General features: G+C 39.5%; 2 protein-coding genes across 3 annotated transcripts; one reads left to right on the forward strand and one right to left on the reverse strand.

The window, feature by feature from the left end:
- Window positions 1-2,618: 2,618 nt before the first annotated feature.
- dedd1 (death effector domain-containing 1) lies at window positions 2,619-16,368 on the reverse strand. 2 transcript variants are annotated; one of them, XM_053326519.1, is made up of 5 exons: window positions 16,328-16,368; window positions 14,804-15,327; window positions 14,509-14,637; window positions 13,890-14,030; window positions 2,619-4,487 (listed from the first exon to the last, which is right to left on the reverse strand). In XM_053326519.1, exons 2-5 carry the CDS (start codon window positions 15,276-15,278, stop codon window positions 4,114-4,116), a joined length of 1,119 nt encoding a protein of 372 aa, XP_053182494.1. In that variant the 5' UTR covers window positions 15,279-15,327; window positions 16,328-16,368; the 3' UTR covers window positions 2,619-4,113. The 2 variants fall into 2 exon arrangements, 1 of the variants encoding a protein (XP_053182494.1); XR_008321849.1 differs by lacking the exons at window positions 2,619-4,487; window positions 14,509-14,637; window positions 14,804-15,327; window positions 16,328-16,368 and adding exons at window positions 7,757-9,424; window positions 11,877-12,054 and having other exon boundaries at window positions 13,890-14,011.
- A 932-nt stretch (window positions 16,369-17,300) lies between these two features.
- On the forward strand, window positions 17,301-21,290 carry rabac1 (Rab acceptor 1 (prenylated)). The gene is made up of 6 exons (XM_053326490.1): window positions 17,301-17,385; window positions 18,550-18,685; window positions 18,968-19,180; window positions 19,491-19,588; window positions 20,042-20,143; window positions 20,249-21,290. Exons 2-6 carry the CDS (start codon window positions 18,564-18,566, stop codon window positions 20,335-20,337), a joined length of 624 nt encoding a protein of 207 aa, XP_053182465.1. The 5' UTR covers window positions 17,301-17,385; window positions 18,550-18,563; the 3' UTR covers window positions 20,338-21,290.
- The last annotated feature ends 1,751 nt before the right edge of the window (window positions 21,291-23,041 follow it).

Below are 23,041 nucleotides of genomic sequence, written 5' to 3' on the forward strand. Positions count from 1 at the left end.
TGTTCTTTTAGCATTGAGACTGATGGGGAGATTGTGGAAAAGGGACGCTTGATCCATTTTGTAAAAAGCATTTCTGGAAGTTGAGAAGAGGTTTAGTGAGAGCCAGACCATTTGGTTTAGTAGCCCTGGGATTATTTTGTCAGATTTTACAGCATGATGTAGTTAGAGGGTTGAAGAAACTAACTAGGTCCAGTTGCTGGAGAGGTTTTGTTGCCTGATGGAGACACCCCCATGAACAAGACCTTCAGAGATGTGATTCCTCTGGGAAAGTGCAGCCTGTCTTCAGGAGGGGCTGGACTTGTTGCTGGAATGCTACCTGTTTCTTGTCCTTGGATATTTGTGAACATAATGTTCCTGAGTGCTCTAGATATTCGCCCCAATTTTCTTGACAAACAAATCTCTCACAGTGGCAGGGTCATCCAGGAGGGAGGCATTGTTGGGAGTGTGGGAACATGGCAGCATCCTTTGAGTTGGACCTCTGTAGTTTTGCAGACTTTTCAGACAGAGTGCCTGGGTCTCCCTGTGGGCATCACATCACTGGTCTTGCTTTAAGGCTGGGTGTGGCGAAAACGGGGTTTAAAAAAAAATCTCAGTTTCCCCCAGGGCAGGCCTGGGGCAGTTTAGCTGGCCATCAAACAAGGCATACTCAGGGCAGGGCAGAAACAGCCCAATCAGGTTTTTCCCTGAGGGTTGGTCCCCTTTACTCTTTTCCATGATGGCAAGTCAATAATAAAACTTATTTGTACACGCTGCATCACTTTAAAGGGGTGGGGATGAGAGACAAGAACAAGAAAAGGCCCTTAAATAAAAAATGATTATCAAATTAACTTTGTGGCACATCAACAGCTGCAATGGACTGAATAAATTGGTGCATTATGAGATAAATTATTAATGTTAACATTTGTATAACAATAAGCTCAATGTAAATTATGACTTATCTCAGCAGATGACATATTGAGGTAAAGGTGTATCTGAAAAGCTGTGAGCATCTCTTAATGGATATTTTTTTGGGGACATACTTGTAACATCAGTAAATTATGCATCACTCTGACCTTGAATCACAGCCTACCGGTCACAGTGCCAGTACTGAGGGTTTGCTTTGATTTATGGGTGATATAAGATGGTTCTTCAAAGTACTCTTTAGCCAACATTTACATTATTTATGAATGTGTGTGAGACTGTACTGGTCTACATTGGAGGACTTAATTATGTCCAAGGAGGCCAAATGATAACATTTACATAATTTATTAATGTGTGTGAGACTGTACTGGTCTACATAGGAGGACTTAATTATGTTATGCTATTAAGGAGGCCAGGTGATAAGTCAAAGACTCAATCCACTATCAAACAAGTGTGAGCCTAAGTATATAACTTGAATAAAATGCTTCCTATTTATTTTTTCCCATGAGGTTTGCCATTATCTCTGGACTACAGAGCTACGTGAATGAAAGATGTAATGTCATGGAAAGTAATTAAATTTCCTTTAGAAGCTAAAAGAGAAACGCAACAGCACTGTAATGATGTCAGTGTAAATTGGAGCAAGGCCATGAACACAATGAGAGGCACATTTTTAGTACAGGCATTACACATATAGTCTTTTGTTTCTGGTCCCTACCAGTATTAGTTTTAGGGACCAGAATGTGGTGGAGTTTGGGACATTTCAGTCAGTTTTTTGTTGATTAAGAATGTCTTTATGTCTAAAATGTTTGTTCAGTTTATGAGATTTTTTCAATTTAATTTTGGATAACCCATCCAAAAGAAATTAGCTTGCAGAGAGCAAAAAACTTAAATAAATGTATAAATTAATTAAAAATATTTTAGACATTGGTTGTAATAACTATAAAGGGCAAATGTTCAGCTTTTGTTACTGAAAAGCATCAAAAGGCAAAAGGCTGAATTCGTGGGAATAAATCGCACCACTTGACTTGCAAACCATCGATGCTGTGTCACCATAATGACTGTAATTCATGGGTCTTTAAGCAAGTGACAAAAGACACAAGGAACAAAGACTAGCATGAGAGTGGAGGGTTTGATAAGATGTTCAAGACACACACCATTCTTGGCTTTCATCATGTTGACAGCTTAGAGCAAGGAGAAATAATTAAGGATCTGATCCATGGTGACCTGCATTCGATGGACCTCTTCAGACCATTTGTGGGTAGGTAGAGGGCACACTCCCAGTAATACAGGTACGGAGGGTGGAGGAACGGGAAAAATGACAATTCAGAAAATGGCTCTAAATATCCGAGACAAGCCCGATAAAGTGTGAGACAAAGAGATGGATTTTCGAATACAAGTGATCTGTTTTAGAGGTTTTGGTTGGATTTATAAAAAACTGTTTTCAAAACCTCCAATAACCAAGACAGGTGGAAAATTCACTTACATGCACATTGAACTGCACACTGCATATAATTTTTAATATTTTAACATTTCTAATATAAATTGAATACAATTTAATTGAAGTTTTAAGCTGTTTGGGTATGTTGTAAATTTTAAAGACTAACCTTCACAAGCCTCTTAAATTCTCATGCTCAGTCGTTCTGTAGATTAAGAAAAAAGATTAAACAATGTGCAAAAACAGCTTTAGGTCATCAAATCTTTATTATTCACCAGAAATCATTTTTAATTTATAAAGATTTCCACAAAAAAATTGCCATACCAAAAGCAAAATTTCTTTAACAAAAAAAAATCCCCTGAATGAGTTTTTTTTAAACATCTATAAACAATACAAAGACATATTAATAAATTCATTTACCAAAAACACACACAAGGAAAGATGGAATATGTCTATAGTTCCTCCTCCTGTCTGGCCCTGCAGAGACCAGCACTTCAGACAGTAGCAAGTCTGCCTGCTTAAGTCGTGCCTGTATGAAGGGACTTAGAGTGAGGGCCCTTATTGATCGTCTTCTATGAGTGAAGTCCAGGCATTAGTTCCAGCAGGGTGGGTAGACAGCTGTCCGTGAGCCACTCTACTGGACCTACATAGCAGGGCTGAGTGGAGCTGGGATGTGCACTTTTGATTTTGATCTCCCCAACATCACTTCTATTGACCGACGCACTGTCCTGTGCTTTACTTGCTGAGAGAAGCACTTGCTGGGGCCTAGCTGGAAGCCCGGACACGAGCCGCCATTGCATTATCCTGGCTGCTGTTGACAAGCTTGTGATGATGAATCTTCCATGGTCTGCTGAGGCCTAGCCCTAATCACTGCTGTCATCTACTGGCAACTGCCGTATCCACTGACCATGGCAATCACAACTTGGGTTATCGTGGTACACAGGGCTGAGAATCCGAGTGTTTGTTATCTAGGTGTGTGTGCGTGGACTAGGCTCTCCAAAGTTGGACACAAAGGTCAATCTACACTGAAGGAAGCTCACTTTAGAATCTGTGCTCAGTTGTCTCCCGAATTTTGAAAAGGTGAACAACTTTTCTTGGCTGTCCCTTTAATTAGCTTTAATATGAATAAATGGCACTTAACATTAGTCTTCCAAGTACATTTCGATGAAAACAAAGCAACTGTCTCACAAAGAAGCTTGATTTATTCGGTATAATAGTCGGCTTGTATTTGAGAATTTCAAGAGCCCCGGCATCAAATGTTTGTTAGTTTGGTATAATTGTAGCTCATGAAATCTGTTTGTGTATAGTCTAAACCTTTGCCACAAGCATGTGCATCATTTGTGGAAGCCAAGTTGTCTTAACCTAATTGTTTTAAGATTGATGTCATGAGGGGCTTATCACTTAATCTTGTGTCACAGGATTGGTGCTGCTCTCAGTGAGACTAAGACAAATTATCTTGGTATATCCTGTTTCATCATGGCGTCCTATAAAATAGCACCTGTGCATGAATCCAAAGGGAAAGCACATTTATTCATTATTATTCATTTTTCATTCACAAATAATGTGAATGTTTCAACTAAAGATGGATGTTTTGAAAGTATTAAGGCCTGTTATGAACACAAACAACCAATGGTAGGTGCTGCTATCTAGTGGTTATTACATGAATTGCAATTACAATAAGAGGCCTTAAAATGCTTCCAAAGTCAACTGTAACCATAACTTTCAATGGCATATCAGCCTATATAGCTCAGTAAGTGTCTATGTGCCCACCATTATTGTCAACAGGATATCAGCATTCTCCGAGCTCTCAGAATCTTTCGACCCTCCTCGTAGTCATCCTGGTCCACACTGATCAGGAGGCGGATACCCTCCGTGCCTGCTGCCATTCTCAGGGAGTCAGTGATGAAGACTCCCTTCAGGGCCTCGAGCAGAGCTCCACTCAGGTAGTCTCCCCAGAAGGCCTCGAGGTTGTCCAGCTCTGTGAACTTGATGTCGCAAACGATGGAGCCTAGATCTCTGGCACGCAGCAGTGAGTTGGCTTGGCTAAATAACTCAAACTGCCGCTCCAGGGGCTGCTGCTTGTCCGAGGAGACACCGTTGCGGAGTGCTGACTCATGCTCCAGGTATTCGGCCCGGACACGCAGGCGGATATCTGATAATGGAAGAGGGAGGTGGTGATGGAAAATGGGGCAAGGGCGTAGTGGGAGGGGGAGTGAGGAGTGAAATAATGGTAGGGAGAGTAAAGGGGAGAAAGTGAATAATGAGGGCAAGGAAAGGGAAGAAAGAAAAAGTAATAGTAAAGGGTGAGGACAGAGGAGGAAAGGTTTCAGAAAAAGTGAACAGATTGGATAGGTCCACATAACCAACGGAAAGGGGAGGGTCATGAAGTCAGAACAAAGGGAAGAGAAATGGGGACAAGACAAAACTGTTAAACAGCTCATCTACATTAATGTATCACATTAAGCAGGAATTATAAAGGGGCTTCAAGAGCACAAAGTTCCCTATAGGAAGTGTGACCCAATAAGCTGACCACTGACTGGACTGGAAAGGTACACTTAAATACTTCTGGATACTTCTTTTGATAGAGGCCTGACAGAAGAGAAATACAATGGTGCAGCAGGGCAGAGCAAACTGTTAATTGCGTAGGGCACTGGCGCTTTATCAACCCGACTGTGTGCATTTTGGTACTAAATAATTCATTAAAAAATGTGTTTGGGTGAAAATAATTTGAAATTTTAAAGATTAACCCAGTAGTGCAGTTCCTCGTTTTTCTCAAGCAATGCCACAATTTTTACGCATTAATTCCAGCTGTTAACTAGATGCCTGCGAATAGAAGAAACTGATGCATGAGAATTTTCATTGACACCTTCCTTGGTCTATATACACACATCATGGCTATGATACATCTTACCGGTGGGAATAGTTAAGACAATTTAGCAGCTTTAAAACTTGTTTTTTTTGTTCCACCTATTTTTTTTTTTTTTTTAAACCAGATTCATTGTGATCAACATGTTTAATGCTGAGAACAGATAGCTCCAGGAGTTCCACAGTAACTGGATTGGCGGTCATGCAACAGCACAGTGAGAAAGATCAGAGGATACATACTGTACTGAGCAAGAGCACCGCAGAGATCGTCCCCCATGTCATTATTCCAGAGCTTGGAGTGGAAACCCGCTGCTGATGACTTTTGCTGCAACAGAAACCCATCTCTCCAACTCAAACCCCTTTAGTAGAGGTTAACAGTATCTGCTACCAATTACATCCATTTCACTAGAACCTCTCCTTAATGTTCCATCCAAAGCTGCACAGAAAGCCATATTATTACCTCTAGATATGCAAAACCCTCCCCAATTAAACCTTTTTTGCTGCTCTCCATGAGACTTAAAGAAACCAATTAGCAATTATAATAATAGCACATTTTATTTATACAGTGCTTTTAAAAAGGCACTCAAAGACGCTAAATAGGTGACAAGTTCTGACATTAGGTGAGGAAACAAAAATCTTGAAGAGTGTGCTCAAAGGAGACAGTCAAATAGAAGATCAAAACACTTTTAAATGTTAAAAACAGCTGTTTTGGGGAAGTGAGAAGCATGTTTTCACATTATAGGACTTCACGTCACTCAGACTCAGAGTTGTGTGTGTGAAGCTCATACTTATGACTCTTATGGGGAGACAATGCCAGGGGTCTTAATTAAGGCACAGAAAGACTTTATCATTACAAGAGAGCACCAAGGACCCAACTTAAATACTAATCAAGGTCTGTGCTTGGTTAACTATACAGTAGCTATCATTCCACTAACACATGGTACATCCTTCAGCTCAAGAGTCACGTTTACCCTTTCTCCATTCATATTTGTTTGGGGCTGTGGGGAATGGCGCAAGACTCGAGAGGGATAAAGTTTGGAAAATGCCAACATTAGAAATGCAAATGTTGAATTAAGGCATTGATTTTGCATCTCTTAACATTTGTAGGAGAGCGATAACCAAACACTGGCTTTTGCATTCATTCTTCATAAGGCTGTCATTAGATTACTACAAAACAGAGGAATGGATCAAATGGGAAGCATAATCAATGAAGTTTAACATGTTTAACAATATGCAGGGTCGAAAATAAGATCCAACTAACAGAAGGACATTGTTCAATTTAATCTAGTTTGCTCATACAAAAAAAAATTAAGGCAGAATGTTTTTCTTCATTGAAAGGCATTATGGCACAAGAGTATGGAGCACTGACATTTGGCAGGAGTTTATAAAGGAAACATTTAGATAGGCTTTAATAATTTCACTATCACTATCTCATGACAATGTCTTAAATAACTAATTAGATTGCAATAACCCTGCTCCAGGTAAATCCATTACAATACATACAGATAGAAATTTGATACATATTAAAACTTTGTCATACCACAGATCATGATCTTAAATGACTTCAAGTACGTATACAATGTATTCAACCCCCTTAGACCTTTTCATGTTTAATTGTTTTGCAACACTGACTGATGGACTGCTAACATAACCGCTGCTAGTCTATGTCATGGCAAAAACTGTATTATGAGGACAAACATACAACATAAACAAAACTGCAAATGTTGCTGATTGGTCATTGGTAAAATGGTCAAGACAACATTACAAAAACAGTTCCAGTACCCATAAGATACCCATAAGAGCAATGCTGTTATTAATGACAAAAAACTGCTAACTCTGAAAGAGCTTCAGGGTCCCAGGGCTGAAATTGCACACTTACATGCTAGCGACTCTGTGAGGATGTACCTCAGTTAAACGCTCACACCTGCATGCTAATGTCATGTAATCTAATGATAAAAACTAGCATGCTGTTGGTTTGTCCGTTCTGGGCTACTGTAGACACATGGTCGGTGCAACATGGCGGCCTCCATGGAAGGGGACCCCTTCCCTATGTAGATATAAAGCACTCATTCTATGGTACATAATTATTTAAATGGGATTATACTCTAGTTAAAACATACTTTTGAATATTATATTCCACTTCTGCAAGGTCTGTTCAGCTACATGTCACTAAATTTTACACACTAGTCCTTTAACACACAGTGCAGTAGAGTGTCATGGTGTTTGCTCCCCAGTCACATTCTCTGAACACCCACCCCTACTCTGCATCTGATTAGCCCTAATCTTGATATTTTTTACCCTAACCATCTCCCATCTCATTCTTCATGCCTCAACCTCACCAAGAAAGGCAACATGTACTGGCAAGATCAGGGGCGGGGTAGGGCAGGTCTTTGTAGAATACGGGTGAGGAAATGATAAGGAATGATAAGGTAATGCCATGGGTTCTGCAGGTATTTGGTCATGAGCCAAATTCAGTTTTGACCAGATGATGGCATTCAATGAAAACTCAGGAGACTAAAGTTATTACAATTCATCTGCAGGGAACTATGAATGCATGTACCAAATTTCACAACAATACATTTCATAGTTGGTTATAGTATCTACAAAGTCAAACTCATGGTGACACTAGAGGAAAAGCCAAAAGGTAGACATTGAGCTAAATCACAGCATAAGTGCAGTATTTTAAATCCTACTAGAGGAAGAGTCAGATGATCACCAAAGTCATTAGAATATATCCTCTAGAGAACTTGAATATGTCTTGTAAACTTCTTTTGTTTTTTTCAATTTCAACAGGAAAGGTCAGGGATTCATCAATGTATCCTCTGGTGACTGTGAAAGTCTGTATAAAATAGCTGTTATAATGTAGTTTTTATTGATATTTCAGCTTGGACCAAGGTGACGGATGGACGGACAAACACATCTGCCAACCGTTATGACTCTGGGGACAGCAATTACAAGAAATCTCAAAGTGGAAGGAGGTTCTATGGTTTGAAGAGACCAAAATAAGAATTGTCTATCATACTAAATTATTTTTTGCCATAAGCCAGTCACCACTGGAAACACACTCTCTGTACAATAACGTGTAGTGGTAGAAGTGTCGTGCTGTGGGTTGTTCCCCTACAGCAGCCTGTGTATTGCTGGTGAATGTAGAGGTTAAATTGAATACCACAAAATAGATAGAAATCCTAAAAGGACAAAACACCTGCAGTCGGCATCAGAACAGTGACACATTTATTATAGCACAATAAACTACAAATTTGTGCAGAAGTTTCCACTTTGACATCTGTTAATCAGTGTCAAAACATTAACCATTGACATCTGATAATCAGTGTCAAAACATTAACCATTGTGATCAAATATTGCAAAACAATCAAACATAAGGTCAAGGTTGGGGGGGTTGAAAACATTTTAAATCATTTGGTTCTTGGCAAGCATTTTGACAAATCAGCAGTAAAAGCATTTCAATATTTTGAGGGGGAAATTGTCACAGTATGTCAAGTACGATATCTATCTTAAAAAGGGACACAATACTTAAGATCAACTTTATAAAATCTTATACAATTTTCAATACTGACTTAGTGAAATATTAAGTTTAAGCGCTGTTAACAGTTCAACCTTTTGGATCATTACACTGTGTGAGGGCTGTGGCTACGATAAACACCTGCCCTTCATGCAATTACTGTATTTATAGATGGCCTCCATTTCTGCCTTCCAATTTCATACTGAGCAGGATGGAGGTAGAGATAGTGGCACTGAGGAGAAGGCCATTTAAAACCACAGGAACACAGTGATAGTCATTTTGTTAGGGTTACAGAGCACTTCACGCTTCATCAGACACAGAGACATCCACTTAGACAGGACATTAGGAAGCACAGCTTTCATTTTCTCACTTTAAACACCAAGCCCGTTTGGCTTCCTCCATCTCAACCCGCCAAAAAAAAAAAAAAAAAAAAAAAAAAAAGTTTAAGTACCCATTTACGAGGAGTCACTTGGCACGGAGAGCTTCAACTCTTTATCGATCCGTTTTTCTGCTGAACGACTGACCAAGAGAGTGGAGAGTTAGGGGAGTACTGAGAGAGAGGCAGACAGAACTCTCTCTTTTCCCCATAGACAAAATCACTCTGTACCATTTTGCGTAGTTTGAGCATTTAGTGTTCGTTCTCTCCCTCTCATTGTGTGTAAGGATACTGTTTTCCTGACACACACAGGTTGGTCTGTTTAGAACTGCAAACACAGAAAGGAGAGAAAGAGAGAAAAAGAGACAAGCACAAGTGTGTTGGATATCTGTCAACTGAGTTTTTTTGTTTTTGTTTTTTTTTAAACAACAAGCAGGCATGGCACAGCACTCACTTCTATTAGATGTAAAGAGGATTGATTCAGGCTAATAGCTGGTATTAAAAAGTGAATCAGCTCAGGACTGCTTTTACTGTAGCTCTATAATACAACATGGTAGTGTCTAAGTGGGCTGCTTGGGACTACTCTTACCTTGACCAATTCTCTTACCCTAGCCTTCACCGACCCATTATTTAAGCCTCAACCATAACATTAGTCAGCAAAGTCCATTCTAATATGTAAGGGCATTCACAAGCACCCCATTTAGATAGCACACACCACTACTGAGTTGAAGGTACAAAAACCTTATAGGCATTTGAACCAGCACTTGTCATTGTCAGAATGTAATTGAGACAATTCAGTGAAAATGATCTGAGAGATGAATCATGACAAGAGAGTATTTGAGGTCTCATTAAATGCTAGGGGCCAGCATTGGACTGAACCGCCCTATCTATCTCTGCTCCCTCTTGACAAATGCACACCCAGGGCTCACACGGGGCACAGAGATAAGATACAGCAGGAGCTTCCTTCAGCAGAGCACTGTTGGGTTATTTTCCTCAGAACTGCTTGAGTAAAGGTTACACGGATGTTAACAGCTGTCTGTTGGCAGCCATTTTAGATTCTCTGAAATGAAATACAAGGCTAGTCCTTACAAACGGACAGGTACGCTCACCCAATTGGCATTTTTATAACTTGAGACTCCAGAGGTGACTCATGTGAAGTTTAAGCCAGTAGGAGTTGTTTGGATCTCAAAGTAGACGTTTATAACTGCTTGTAATGAAGATGTTGTGAGAGGAGAGAATAGCTCCAAATGGTTTCCCACATGAGGAGACGACTGGCACGTTCACAAACATGTCCAACATTTTTCTGATTTGTCTTTACAGGTTATACACTGGGCTTTATTACCCTGAGTAAAGTTTCTAAGATTGTGCATGAACATATTCATGACCACCTATTTTGTGTTTCAATAGAGTATACAACAAAATACAAGTGATGGCATTAATTTATTTTCTTTTTTTTAAGTGTTTTGATAAAGGGTCCCAAAATGCAAAACTGGGTATTGTTAGGCTATTATAATTTTGTGACCTTCCATCAAATCCATTTTTGTATCAGTCCAACATAAGAAACAGAAACGTATGTTGATGGCAGCACCTGTATTGTGTTGTAAATTTCTAGCTAAACACAAGTAATCCCAACCAGCCCTGCTGAGACAAAGACGCAGTTTGTTGGCCACATTTGTGAAATGTGAGAAGTTAACCTGAATAACAAATAGTTTCCATTAAAATCCTCAGGGAATATTAGTGAATTAAAATCAGGCTTTCATAGCTTAAAGTCCGTGTAAAGTAAGAATAAATATCTGTTCTGAGTTTGACATACCACAGAAAAGTGTGTTGTTAACCACCCTGCCAAATTTGAATGATTAAAAAAATTGCCAAATATATGAAATGTGGCTTCAAAGTTGTGTAAAAATCAGCATCTGTCTCTGCTCCCAAACGCCGTGGGCGTGCCCGCTGAGTTCACTGAAACCCCGCCCCCTACCAAGTGTCACCTGTCAATCAAAGTCACCATCTCTACCCGAAACATGGACGCTACGTCTAAGAGCTTTCTGCTGCTAGCTCAGTGGCTAACTCGGCAGCTAACTTAGCTAACTGTAGACTGTAGTAGTAGCAGTGTTAGATGTCGTAACAATAACTCGCCACTAGGCAGATTAACCACTGCGGAGACTCTCGGTCTTATATAGTAGGGGAGGGACCAAGGTCACGCAGGCACGCCACTACGTCACGGCGTAACCCTTTTTTGCAGGAAAAATGAGAGGCTGAGAAACAGTTAAAGGCTCTATCTCCAGAATTCAGCACTGCATAGTTATCAGCCTTTTCACATGTTTTCTGTAACCATTTTCCAACATGTATAATATGTTTAGAAGTAAATTAATGAATTGCTTTACACGGACTTTAACGTATTCCCATTAGAATGGTCGAATTAATGTTGGGTTTTTAGAGAACTTTGTTTTTTTGGCATTTTTGCCTTAAACACCAGCTGAAGACTTTTAGGATATAATTGAGGCTTACTGCAAAGGACTCTTGTCAGTTCTGTGAAACACTTGACACCAACAACCCTCATCAGAAATGGATCAATTAAGGAATCTCAAAAACAGGATTTTTTTTGTCATCCACAGTGCACAACACTAAAGAACATTACAGGACGGTTTTTGAGAGCAAATTGTGTTTCTTAAAGGGGGGTAGGGTAGGGGGCAGCTATATTATGATACACAAGCATCGAATATAGAGCAGCAACAGTGGCAGCATCACCCCCTGTGGTAACAAGGGGGGAGAGCCTCTTTTACCTTAGGCATCGGCCCAGACTTGTGAGAGAGCGCATGACTGAGTCGATCACACACACTGCTGTATGTACAGACAGAGTGTAGTGACAGACTTTTTTGTTTTGTTCCTCAGTCTCCCCCTCTGTCTCCATGATCCTTTGTGTCTTAGGTTACTCGTTCTGAGTCACAATCCTGAGTCAACCTGGTGGAATCAAATGTGGAGTCAAGACAGCAACATGTTTACAGTCACATCACTCATCCTGAATATCTAAAAAGGGCTGTCTCCATTGTTAGACGATTTTTGTTGAGTCAAAGTCATTGGGCCTTTGTTGTATTAAGGATTTCTGTCAACAGGCAATGATGGACGTTCAAAAGGAATGCTTAGAAACGTCTGCATGAATGACTAAGCAAACGTCACAAAAACAGGCAACAGAAGTTAGTGTTATCACAATCTTATATAGGTGAGAGAAACTAGCACTGGTCTTAATTGAAAAGGCAGGCAAGAATGTAGATGTGAAACAGGACATGGGTAATGGATTACAAGTGCAGCTTTCAAGTGGCGTTAGATTGTTTCGAACAACTGCTCAAAATCATTTTTCAATAGATACTGTATGTGGGTTTGATGGTGAGCTCTTGTGACCGCTTTGTATCTAGCTTGAAGATAAAGCTGAACAAGGGCGGCCGCAGGTGGTGACTGGACAATTTGTATCACAAGTGTAGACAAAAGGACAGGAGACAACCTACCAGTCTGGGCTCTTATCAACAGCAGCAGCTGAACATAATCGGGTAATAAAGAAGTTAGAGAAAAGGTGAAATGAAGGGGGGAAGAATGCAAAGGAGTACCAAAAGGGAGAAATAGATGCTGCATGTTAAATCAGACAGTTAAGGAGATACTGCAAGTCTAAAAATATTCATAATGTGAGAATGAAATTAAAACACGGAACAGCTGAGTAATAAGATAGATGTCATTCAACTGAAGAGGAAGGGCAAGCAATTTTAAATTTCATGGATCATTTTAGTGCCCAACAGTTGAATTAATGGTTGTGAACCACTCTGCTAAAGTTGTAAATCAGACAGAGCCCTTGAATTTTTCATGTTTAAGATGTTTAGTCAGCATCTGCTGCACAGACAAGGAATTCGTTGTTTAAAAATTGTGCTGCCAGACAAAAAAAAAGGTTCTAGCATTGCTAACAAGTAATTCTGTTGTAAGTCAATACTACTACTACTATAAATATCTTACTGTATTCACCATATAAGTGCCACTGTTGTTTCCTATACAGCAGACAAAGATTTTCTTCCCAGGTGTGATATTAACTGGGTAAGTGCAGCACTAATTTAAGTAGTTTAAGCAACTTTAAGCAAATGCTTCAGTGAATGTGACACTAAGAGCTCAGAGGCTAAATGAAGTATTGGATACAGGTGTTTTCCATTATAATACTGTGCAGTTCAAGGGCCTTTTGGCATAGATAGTATGCTGACACTTTGCAGGCAAAATCCCTCCATTATATGCTTGTCAGGCACTGATAGTGCTTGTGTAGCTTGTGTACTACCAGCTGTTAAACAGGATCAACTGGAAAATGTGATTCTTTTGAAGTATTTTACTAAGGTGTCAAACTTTCTCCCTGCTCTTGACACTTTCCTTTCTCCACTGAGGGGAGAAATCAACACTGCTGAATCACAGCTTTGTAACACAACGAGTTGAAAAATAAATAAATAAAAGTGTTTGACACTGTATGGTTTCTGTGACTTGTGACTTTTTTTTTGAATTACATTAAAAAAATAAAACTCGCAAAATGTTCAGAGTCAGCTTGCAAACTCCTTAACTCAAGCCAGGCTTCAGCATAGAAGAACATCAACATCAGAACAGATAATGTTGTAATGCTGGACAAGATGTAGAAATAAATAAAACTGGAGCTGATAGTTAGTTAGAAATTATCTCTAGAGAAAATGAAAGACAATGATAGGAAGATGAAGACAGGAAGGCAAGGGATGAAAATGAAAAAAGAGACAGATTAGGAATGCAGGGGCATCTCTTACCGCAGGATACTTTGTGTGGTGGCACTGGTGGTGGCAGTGGCTGGACCTGCCTGCTTGGTTTCCTAGGTTTGCGGCTCCAGCCATGTCCCCTCTTCTTCCTCCTCCTCCTGGGGGGTGACCCAGGCATTGGAGGGTAAATACCTGACAAAGCAAGCATGGAATTAGTTTTAGAAATGAGCACTTCTTTGAGTAGCATTGTTGTTGCACTGCTTTATTTCTGTTTTTCATCTCATCACTTACTGACAAAACTAGCTAAATGTTACTAGTTGTTTTTTTTATAACCAGCCAGGTTGTGTATATTTGACCAAAACATCGTATATTTTCATTGAAGGCTCACCATGCCATCAGACACTAAAACTACTAATTCCACTAATTCTATACTGTAGTGCTGACCCTTCAGAGTATAGTAGTGTAGTACATGCATGTTTGTAGTACAACAGAAGAATGGAAGGGATAAAATGTTTGTGTCAAAGAGGGTGGCTTTTGCTGAAATGTTACATGATGTAAGGAATGATAAACACTAGTTCTAGACAGTCTCATCATCCTTGACGGACAAAAAGACTGGTAGAAAACAGTCTAAGCTGTATTTCCAATGAGCCACATTCTACAGTGCACTTGCCTGTTCTTAATTGCTGTGTGAAGGATGGAAGAGGTATTTCTGCCTGTCTGGAGCTGTGTCGCATTCCAGAGGGGCACACCAATTCTCTGTCCTCTATGCCATACCTCTGTCCAATTCTTTCTGGAGATACTGAATAACATAAAAAACATGGATTTAAACTCATCATTAGGCTATCAAAACTAGGACAGGATTGTGGGTCATACATCCTAGAAGGCAGACATAGACAGAGCCAACACCCAAGCACTCAACATAGTCTCACAGTCTGATAATTAACACCCATGTGATTCAACCTCACCTGTTCTCCTTTTCTTGTGGGACACTAAAGGCAGCAGGTCATGACGGGTGAGTACTCTCAGTAGTTGCAGTAGGGGCTCCAGTTTACCATCACTAAGGTATCCTCGCCTCTCCAGCTCCAGCAACAGCTCAAGGCCACTCTTGGGCATATATGAGGCCACCAAGGGATGCTGGGAGCCCTGGGGCTGTAACCGCCTCCAGGCTTTTAGCAGCTCGGGACTCGGAGACACCCCTGAGTCAACTGCTTCGCCTTCACTGGGTTTAACTGTCCAGCCTGCTGGATCAAGTGGGTGTGCTGCAGAGGAGGTTTCATTTAGAAGAAAAGAGAGTACCTCAATGTCAGTCTCTGTGAGCTGGGAACCAACTATTTCAAAGACCTCATGGAGAGACAGCATCCCATAGTAGTTGAGGCACTCTGTTTCATCCCAGTAGAGTGAGTCCCTGAGTGGGTACCCTGGGTGAAGCATTACGGCCATGGTCAAAGTTAGCCTAGAGCACCTCTCCACTGTCCAACCCGTTATGACACTGTTCAGGGGAAAAAAGAAACATGACACACTTTACATTTAAACAGAAATTTAAACTTTACATTTAAACAGACATGTAGAGTCCAACTCTCTAGCTGTGAAGTTAGGAAATGACAGTATATGAGTCAATTAACCATCAACATGAATTAAACTGAGCTGTGCTCTTACTGCTATCTAATTAAATTGAGCTTGCTTTTTTAAATTTGATTAGTAGGGAGTATTTCCTGCCATGTTGTACAATTAAAAGTTACTCTTACGATACTGAATGAATTCGGTAAGCCTGAAAATGTGAGTAAAGTCTACTTTGTATGCTAGGTAAGTTCCTTGACAAGTTTTTAAAATGTGTCTCGACAACAGGCAGACAAACTAGCAGGTAGGTTAGCAAAAATTAACAGCAAGCTAACTATGTAATAGCCAATGTTTCTAGGCCTGTATCAGCAAGCTCAGCAGTCCTACCTATTTTTCGCAGTCAGCTCGGCGCTGTCTGCAATGCAAAGTGTCGGCTGTGAATGTGTTATGTTGTCGTCGTTTTTCAAAATATATCTACTAAAGCAGCTGGGCAGCCAGACAAGTCGCTCTTCACACGCCAAGCCGAGTCCGGTGGAGTGAGTAAATTACCCCCTTGGCACGTTACGTAACCAGTCACGTTTCTCTGAGAAAAAAAACATAACAAGCATCTTGAAAAAAAATCTAATTTAACCATCTGTTTTGCTACATAACCCAACTCAAATGACCAACTGGGCATACATATGATCTATTATGACTTATACAAATGATATTCAGTTCATATTGGACAAGAATTAGTCTTGCATGTCCGATAACTGATGTTTACGGATATTACTTGCTAGCAAATAACAGTTAACGTCGACAGTTGACGTTAGCTACACACAGGCTGGATAAAGACGGGCCCTGCGTGACATCAATGACACTGTTGAAATAAACGGATATAAACGTGTCCAATGCATTTAAAAAGCGATATTTGACCATATATTGTACTTTACAACTCACCTTCCTGGTGATTAGCGTTTGATGGTGAGGCTACTCCCACAGCGCCGTGCAGCATAGTTGACAGCAACACAATAACACAGAGAAACCGACCAATCACAGGCCGCCGCCAGCTCAGTGACGTCAGGCTGAGAGCAACTTTTTACTGATCTGGAGTCAGATCTTCTCCACCATCTTGTTATACAGATGCATCGAATTAAAAAAAACAACCGATCCCAAGACCGCTGTTTTAAACTCCATTGTCTCCACTGTAATGTTGGAAAAATAAAAAGTGTGAACAGTTTGTTTCACTACCAATGGAAAATATGAATAGCTAGAAGAGCACATCTGTCAACAACATATAGAATATTCTTTAAACAGTGGTTTAATTACAAAATAAATCAAATGTAACTGCTATAGTTACAGTTACAGGGAAAAATATGTAATGAAATTACAGTTAGGCCCAGGAGGAGGGATTTTCCCCATTTTCTAAAGATTTTAATATCATCTTTAAAAAAAAAAAGTAAATAAATCTTGATGTGGAACACAAATGGGCTTAAACCGTGTCACAGTACGTATTAAGCACATGCCAGACTTTTGACTTTTATTCATAACATACATTTATTTTATATCCCCCAATCTACATAAACTAATGAATACATTTTCAAATGAGAGATAATTCTTGCTTTATAAGAAATTACCTTATAAATCATGTCAGTGTCCATGAAAAACACCTGAATTTGTAACCTATAACATTTCCATAGTAACCTTCCCAACTTTTAAAAACATACAATCTGAAGCTGACAGTGAGTCACCATAGGGGAAAAGCCATTATAAATAAATACATTAACACGTATACAAAACGTTTTAAAAAAAAAAAAACTATTTAAAGATAGTGTGAGGAATTTATGTGATAGTTTACCAACCAAATGAAAACCTAAACATAGCTGATGGGCGGTCAGTAGGTGGCGCTGTTCTTCACTTAGACAGCAGGAAGTGAAATAACCCTCCACATCACATCCGTCAACCACAACAAAAATATATCTACAGTAAGACAGCCCGAGCAACTTTTGCCGTGAGTATTTGTTTAATCGGTGACATGTTGTACAGTTCAGGCCGTTTTGGTCTTCTTTCTGTTCGTCTTTATAACATTTATGTGATGATGTTAAAAGTCATCTATCTATCTACCTGAACCACACTGGAGATGGACGTTAGCAAGGAAGCTAGCTATAGACATCTCTGTTTTTTAACAACCAGCAAAAGTTGTCTTTGCTTCGTATTGTTTTGTATAACTCAATTGAGCACACATGAAAAAACATAGTAACGTAATATGGGTTACTACTACTACTTCTATTACTTAATGCTCATATACTGACCACCGTTTCATGAATACCCTGTGTGTTCAGTGATGTGGCAGGGACCAAGCCCTTTGACTAACAATTTCCACTACAAAAATATTTCCCTGTAGTTAAACTAGCGCCATGTTTCTCTGTCTCTCTCTTAGCCAGAGAAATGTGAAGAAGTGACTGAAGACAAGGCATCTAACCGTGCTTTTGTTTTTTGGTAGTTTTTTTTTTTAGCTTAAAATGTTATGGTACTCTATTTCCATGAAACTTTAAATTACAGCTCAAACTTACAACCATTCCTGATTGAGTTCAATACGAATTTCGTTTTTTTTTTGTTTTTTTAAATGAAAGTAATAACAAATAGCCACAGGTCACAACAGCCCAAATGATGGCTTCATATTGCTTACCTATAGTCATAGGTGAACATGGAAAATCAATACATTTCTCAGTGTTATGGAATTCATAAAGTTAATTAAGATAAGATGTATGTTTATTGATCCCCATTGGGAGAAATTGATTGACCAGGTCTATGGTCACAGATTGACCATATGGCCAGTGGACCAAAAAGTTAGTTTTCCACCTAGGAGAGAGATTTGATCCATCAATAAGTGCTGGATGTTGTTTGAAATTTATTTGATACCAGTGACAGTATGATGTCTAAGTTTTGGTACAATGCAATATTTTGCTGAGAATGAACAGATTTTTTTTTAAAACCTTTGTTGATATGCACTACGAGTCAGCACAACAATTATCTGGTTATTTTATTGGTGCCTGGTATAAGAATATGCTACATGCCTGCCTGACCTTGTTGACAGAAAATGAATTTCTAGAAACTAATATATTGAGAGTAAAAATAGAGTTAATGTTATGTTTGTGCACTCACTGTCCTGCAGCTAACAGTCCATAGATGCTGTCTGGTGCTCCAAAGGGGGAGAACTGTCTCGTAGACATGGACAGCAAAGCTGGGGATCTGTTCAGTGCTGACGATGCTCATCCAACTGGCACAGGGGGTGCTGGAATCATGGCAAAGTAAGGGCTTTAATCTTTCTTTTTTTTTAGTGAGTATGACATGCATCAAATTCCTCACACCATAGTAATGATTATATTGTCAACACACTGTGTAGCTCAAATTTGTACTCTTACATCTATTTATGTAAGTCTATCATTTAGACTTTAAATAATCCATCTCCCTACAAATGCATAAAGGCCTTTACAGGTTCTTACAGGGTACAGGCTCAGGTGTTACCAAAGCAGCCGTTACTTGAGGTCTAGGTGTATGAATTTCGTAATATCTTTGTCTCATTTTTACAGGCTCTGGCTCCCAAAAGGCTTCTCAGCCAGTATGGCCAAAGAGTGGATTGACAAGCGCAGGATGTCCATTCGCCCATGGGCAGGCTTTGTGGACCAACGCAAGTTTTCAAAACCCCGCAACTTTGGGGAGTTTTGTCAGAGGGTGGTAAAAAATGTGGAAATCTACAACAGCAACTATACCTTCATCTTCCTGGGTCTCATCCTCTACTGCATGTAAGGCCAACTAGGAGTTCATTGTTTGTTTTGAAGTGTCAGTGCATATATTTGTACTCCCTGCTGCCTAGATTTTTCCCACACAGTATGCATCAAATATTCATTGGAACTATATTAAAACTGTTTAAAAGGTTTTCTTAAGTCTATTTTGGCTACCATGTGTGTTAAAAAAGAGAAATATAATAGAAAATCACTGTGAAATACAAGTTACAATGTTTTTAGATGCTTTAAACTAAGACTAAACTGAATTTAAATGTTCTTCTATACATTTCAACTAATTGATTGAACTATTGATGCTTCTTCTCTTCAGTATCAGCTCTCCTATGTTACTGATTGCCTTGGCTGTGTTTGCTGGTGCCTTCTACATAATCCACCTCAAATCCCTGGAGTCCAAACTAGTTATTCTTGGTGAGTAAAGCTGTCAAGTATGCTTTGTGATCCTTTAGTTGTTTACCTGCTTAATAAAGCAAATTCTTAAAATCATCAGGAAACATATTCTTGGTTATATCAACCATTTTGTTTGTGAGACAAAGACAAATCAAGTCTACCCAGATTTAAATATTTGAAACATTTGATTTGATATTTGTTGAGAAAATATAAGGTTTTAAATTTTGTTAAATGTCAAGTAGCCGCTATTTTTTAATTATTTTAATTATGTAGATATAATTGTTTGCATTTTTACCTCTCTGTGACTTTAAAAAGCAAAAAAACAGGTCAAACAGTTAAAGATAAATAATTAAATGCATGTCTGAGTCTAGTCTAAATATCTCTTTGACATCTTCATAATTTTTCCCAGCTTAATCAGACCTGCAAAAGGGATTATTTTAGTGTTTTCAGATTTGTAATTTGCTTCTTTACCAGGCAAGGAGCTGAATGTCCCCCACCAGATGAGTCTTGCTGGAGCCGTCTCTCTACCGGTGTTCTGGTTGGCTGGAGCTGGCGCTGCAGTCTTTTGGGTTCTGGGTAAGCCAAACCGCATTAGTTGTTCCTGTCAGCCATTATTATTCTAAGCATGCAGGAATATTTGTAACAATACTCGTCTTTTTCATTTGTTTTGTCTCCTCTCAGGAGCGACACTGTTTGTGATTGGCTCTCATGCTGCGTTCCGCGAACTGGAGGGATCTGACATAGAAGAGCTCATGATGGAGCCTGTGTGAAGAGCAACCTTAACTGCTCATTGACCACCACTCTTTATTTTTTGACCCTTTTAATCACGTCAGCCCAGTGGAGTTTGGGAGAAACTGCTCCTCGATCCTAGTGCTTAGTTACATGTGCTGTATGTATACCCTCATTTTAAACTTAAGCCAGTGTACCAAGAATGCACCTTGTCTTGCCTCAGAAGTAATTGTTGTTACAGACTGTATAGCCTTTTTAGGACTCATCCATTTTCTTGTAAAGCGTATTCAAGCACATTGTCATACACATTATATGCCTTTTTCTACATATTGCGCACCTTGGATGCCTCTGGTCTGTGTCAAATAGCCTCTCGTTCTCTGCATTGTCCCTTAAACAGTGACAGACCTCGCAACTTAAAACACACCTGCCCTGAAACCTCCACTGTCTATACAGAATGGGTACAGTTTGGGAAATAGTTTCTGGGTCTAAACTGTCTAATGGGAATTCAGATTTCTTATATGAAGGTAATGTTCACAATTGTTTAAGAAAAAGGATTCATTTTCCAAAGAAAATTTACCATTTAAAGCTTTAAAGATATGTATCTCTTATTATGATCATGCACAAATAATTCAATAATTCAAGACAATGCACAAACTCATTTATTTCAGACAGACTACTTAATATCGACTGGTTGATGAGAAGATGATGCAAAAAATATTTAGTTGGTTTCCATTATTTAGTATAGATAGATGGGTAAAAGACATCTTCAAAGGTCAGTATGTAGTAATGGTATCTTGTATTGGGAACAATGTGGTACTTTGCTTATTGTCTATATCTATATATGCATATTTCTCAGCTGTGCTCAGAACATTTAGATCTGAAGGGCATTCTGTAAATTTCTTTAATAAAAAATTCATTATTCATTTGTTTACATTTAAATGTACGATTTTGTATTTAAATTAGGTTTTGGGTGTGCAATAAACCCATTCATGGAAAGATGGTTTGTTTACAGTTTCTTCGTGTCTTTTTATGTTTTATGAGTTTTTGCCTCTAATTAATTAAAGCAGTCTTTTCCATTCATTCAAAGCTGCTGTTAACTTCTGCTTGGGCATATATGGCGGGAGTTGCAGTGAACTCAGTGGCCCTAAGCGCTTAGTCTATACATTTTCTCATTTTTCTGATCCAGGCTGAACGCACAGGGGAATAGGACAGTTCCAACCCTTGTGGTTCCTCTTCTCTATCTCTAGTATGCCAAACACTGCAGCACTCACCAACCCCCTCTTGTCCCCCTATGGTCCCCCTCTTGTCCCCCTTTTCATGTGACCTCTGCGACCTGTGCTCTGTGACAGCAGAGCAAGAGGACCCCATGCTCAGGTTGCCATGGCGATAACCTTGGAGGGCCCCAGTCAGACGCACACTCGTCCACAGACACACTCGCTTACACACTGCGGCAAAGGCGAGCGATCGATATTCTATTATACGGAGGGTGGTGAAGGGGGAGAGAGGAGCGTCGCACTGCAGTGAGCTCACTGCAGAGACACAGGGGAAATTAGAGAGAGGGTGAGTGTGTTTGTCAGTGAGAGTGACAGAAAGAGGGTGTGCATGTGTCTTTGTGTGTGTATGTATGTATGAGTGGGAGACACTGCATTTGTCATTGGACAGTTGTAAAGCAGGTCCAGAAAGTTTCTTCTTGTCCTCACTCGAAGGGGCATGTCCTAAAATTATACAGGACGTGGCAAAGTGACCCCTCAGTACACCCAATCCTATCTCTCATCTTACAGAACAGTATATTGTGTGTAATTTATTTGATTGATTTGTGTACAAGGTGGGCAATACAAGGTTCATTTAAAATAGATGATACTTGTAGCACAGAAAGGAAGCACAATTACAGTTTGTTCCCTAAAGATAAAAGACATACAGCCTTGCTTTATTTGAAGGAAGATGTCTTTTTTTTTTGTTCTTTCAAGATTTTTAAATAAGAAGGAATTACTTTTATCACTCATGAAAAATATGATTTCATTCAATATAATTTTTCCTGTAATCTTTAAAATGAGTTGGGGAATAGCAGGATATTGTTCCTGCTATTCCCCAACTCGTGGGGGCGACTGTGGTTGTGAAGCTCATCTGTGTTAATGTCAGATGAGGCTGACACATTTATTTAGTGGTTTGGTGCATTACCCTGGGCGGCTGCCAACTCTCACTCCTATGGCAGTTATTATGCAGTTTGCAGTGTGTATAAACTCACAACACTAGGTGGCATCCCATCCTCATACTTTGATGTAATAATTTCTGATGTGTTATGCACCACTTAAATTGATATCAGCAAATTTGCATCACATGAATTTAGTCTAAGGGCATTACTTGAGAAGGGTGATAAAATAAAGTACGATAGTTTTATCTCATATTCACTCATATTTGGCTTAAAACAACAAGCTAAAGCAAGAACTCTTGGGCTCTTATGCAGGCTCAACAAAAACATCAAATTATGGCGTGCAGGTGGTCAAGTGGTTAGAGCGCATGCCATATACGCAGCCGACCCTGGTTCGAATCCTGATCAGAGGTCCTTTGCTGCATGTCACCCCCCTCTCTCTCCCATGTTTCCTGTCAATCTACTGATTAATAAAGGCGTCTATGCAACAAAATCTTTAAAAAAAACAAAACATCAAATTATTAGCTGCACAAAGGCAGGGCTATTGTAAGTGATTGCATTAGATACTTTATATGGTGTTATTATGTGCAACCTTG

Source organism: Scomber japonicus, chromosome 10, assembly GCF_027409825.1.
Source record: "Scomber japonicus isolate fScoJap1 chromosome 10, fScoJap1.pri, whole genome shotgun sequence".
NCBI classification, from domain to species: Eukaryota; Metazoa; Chordata; class Actinopteri; order Scombriformes; family Scombridae; genus Scomber; species Scomber japonicus.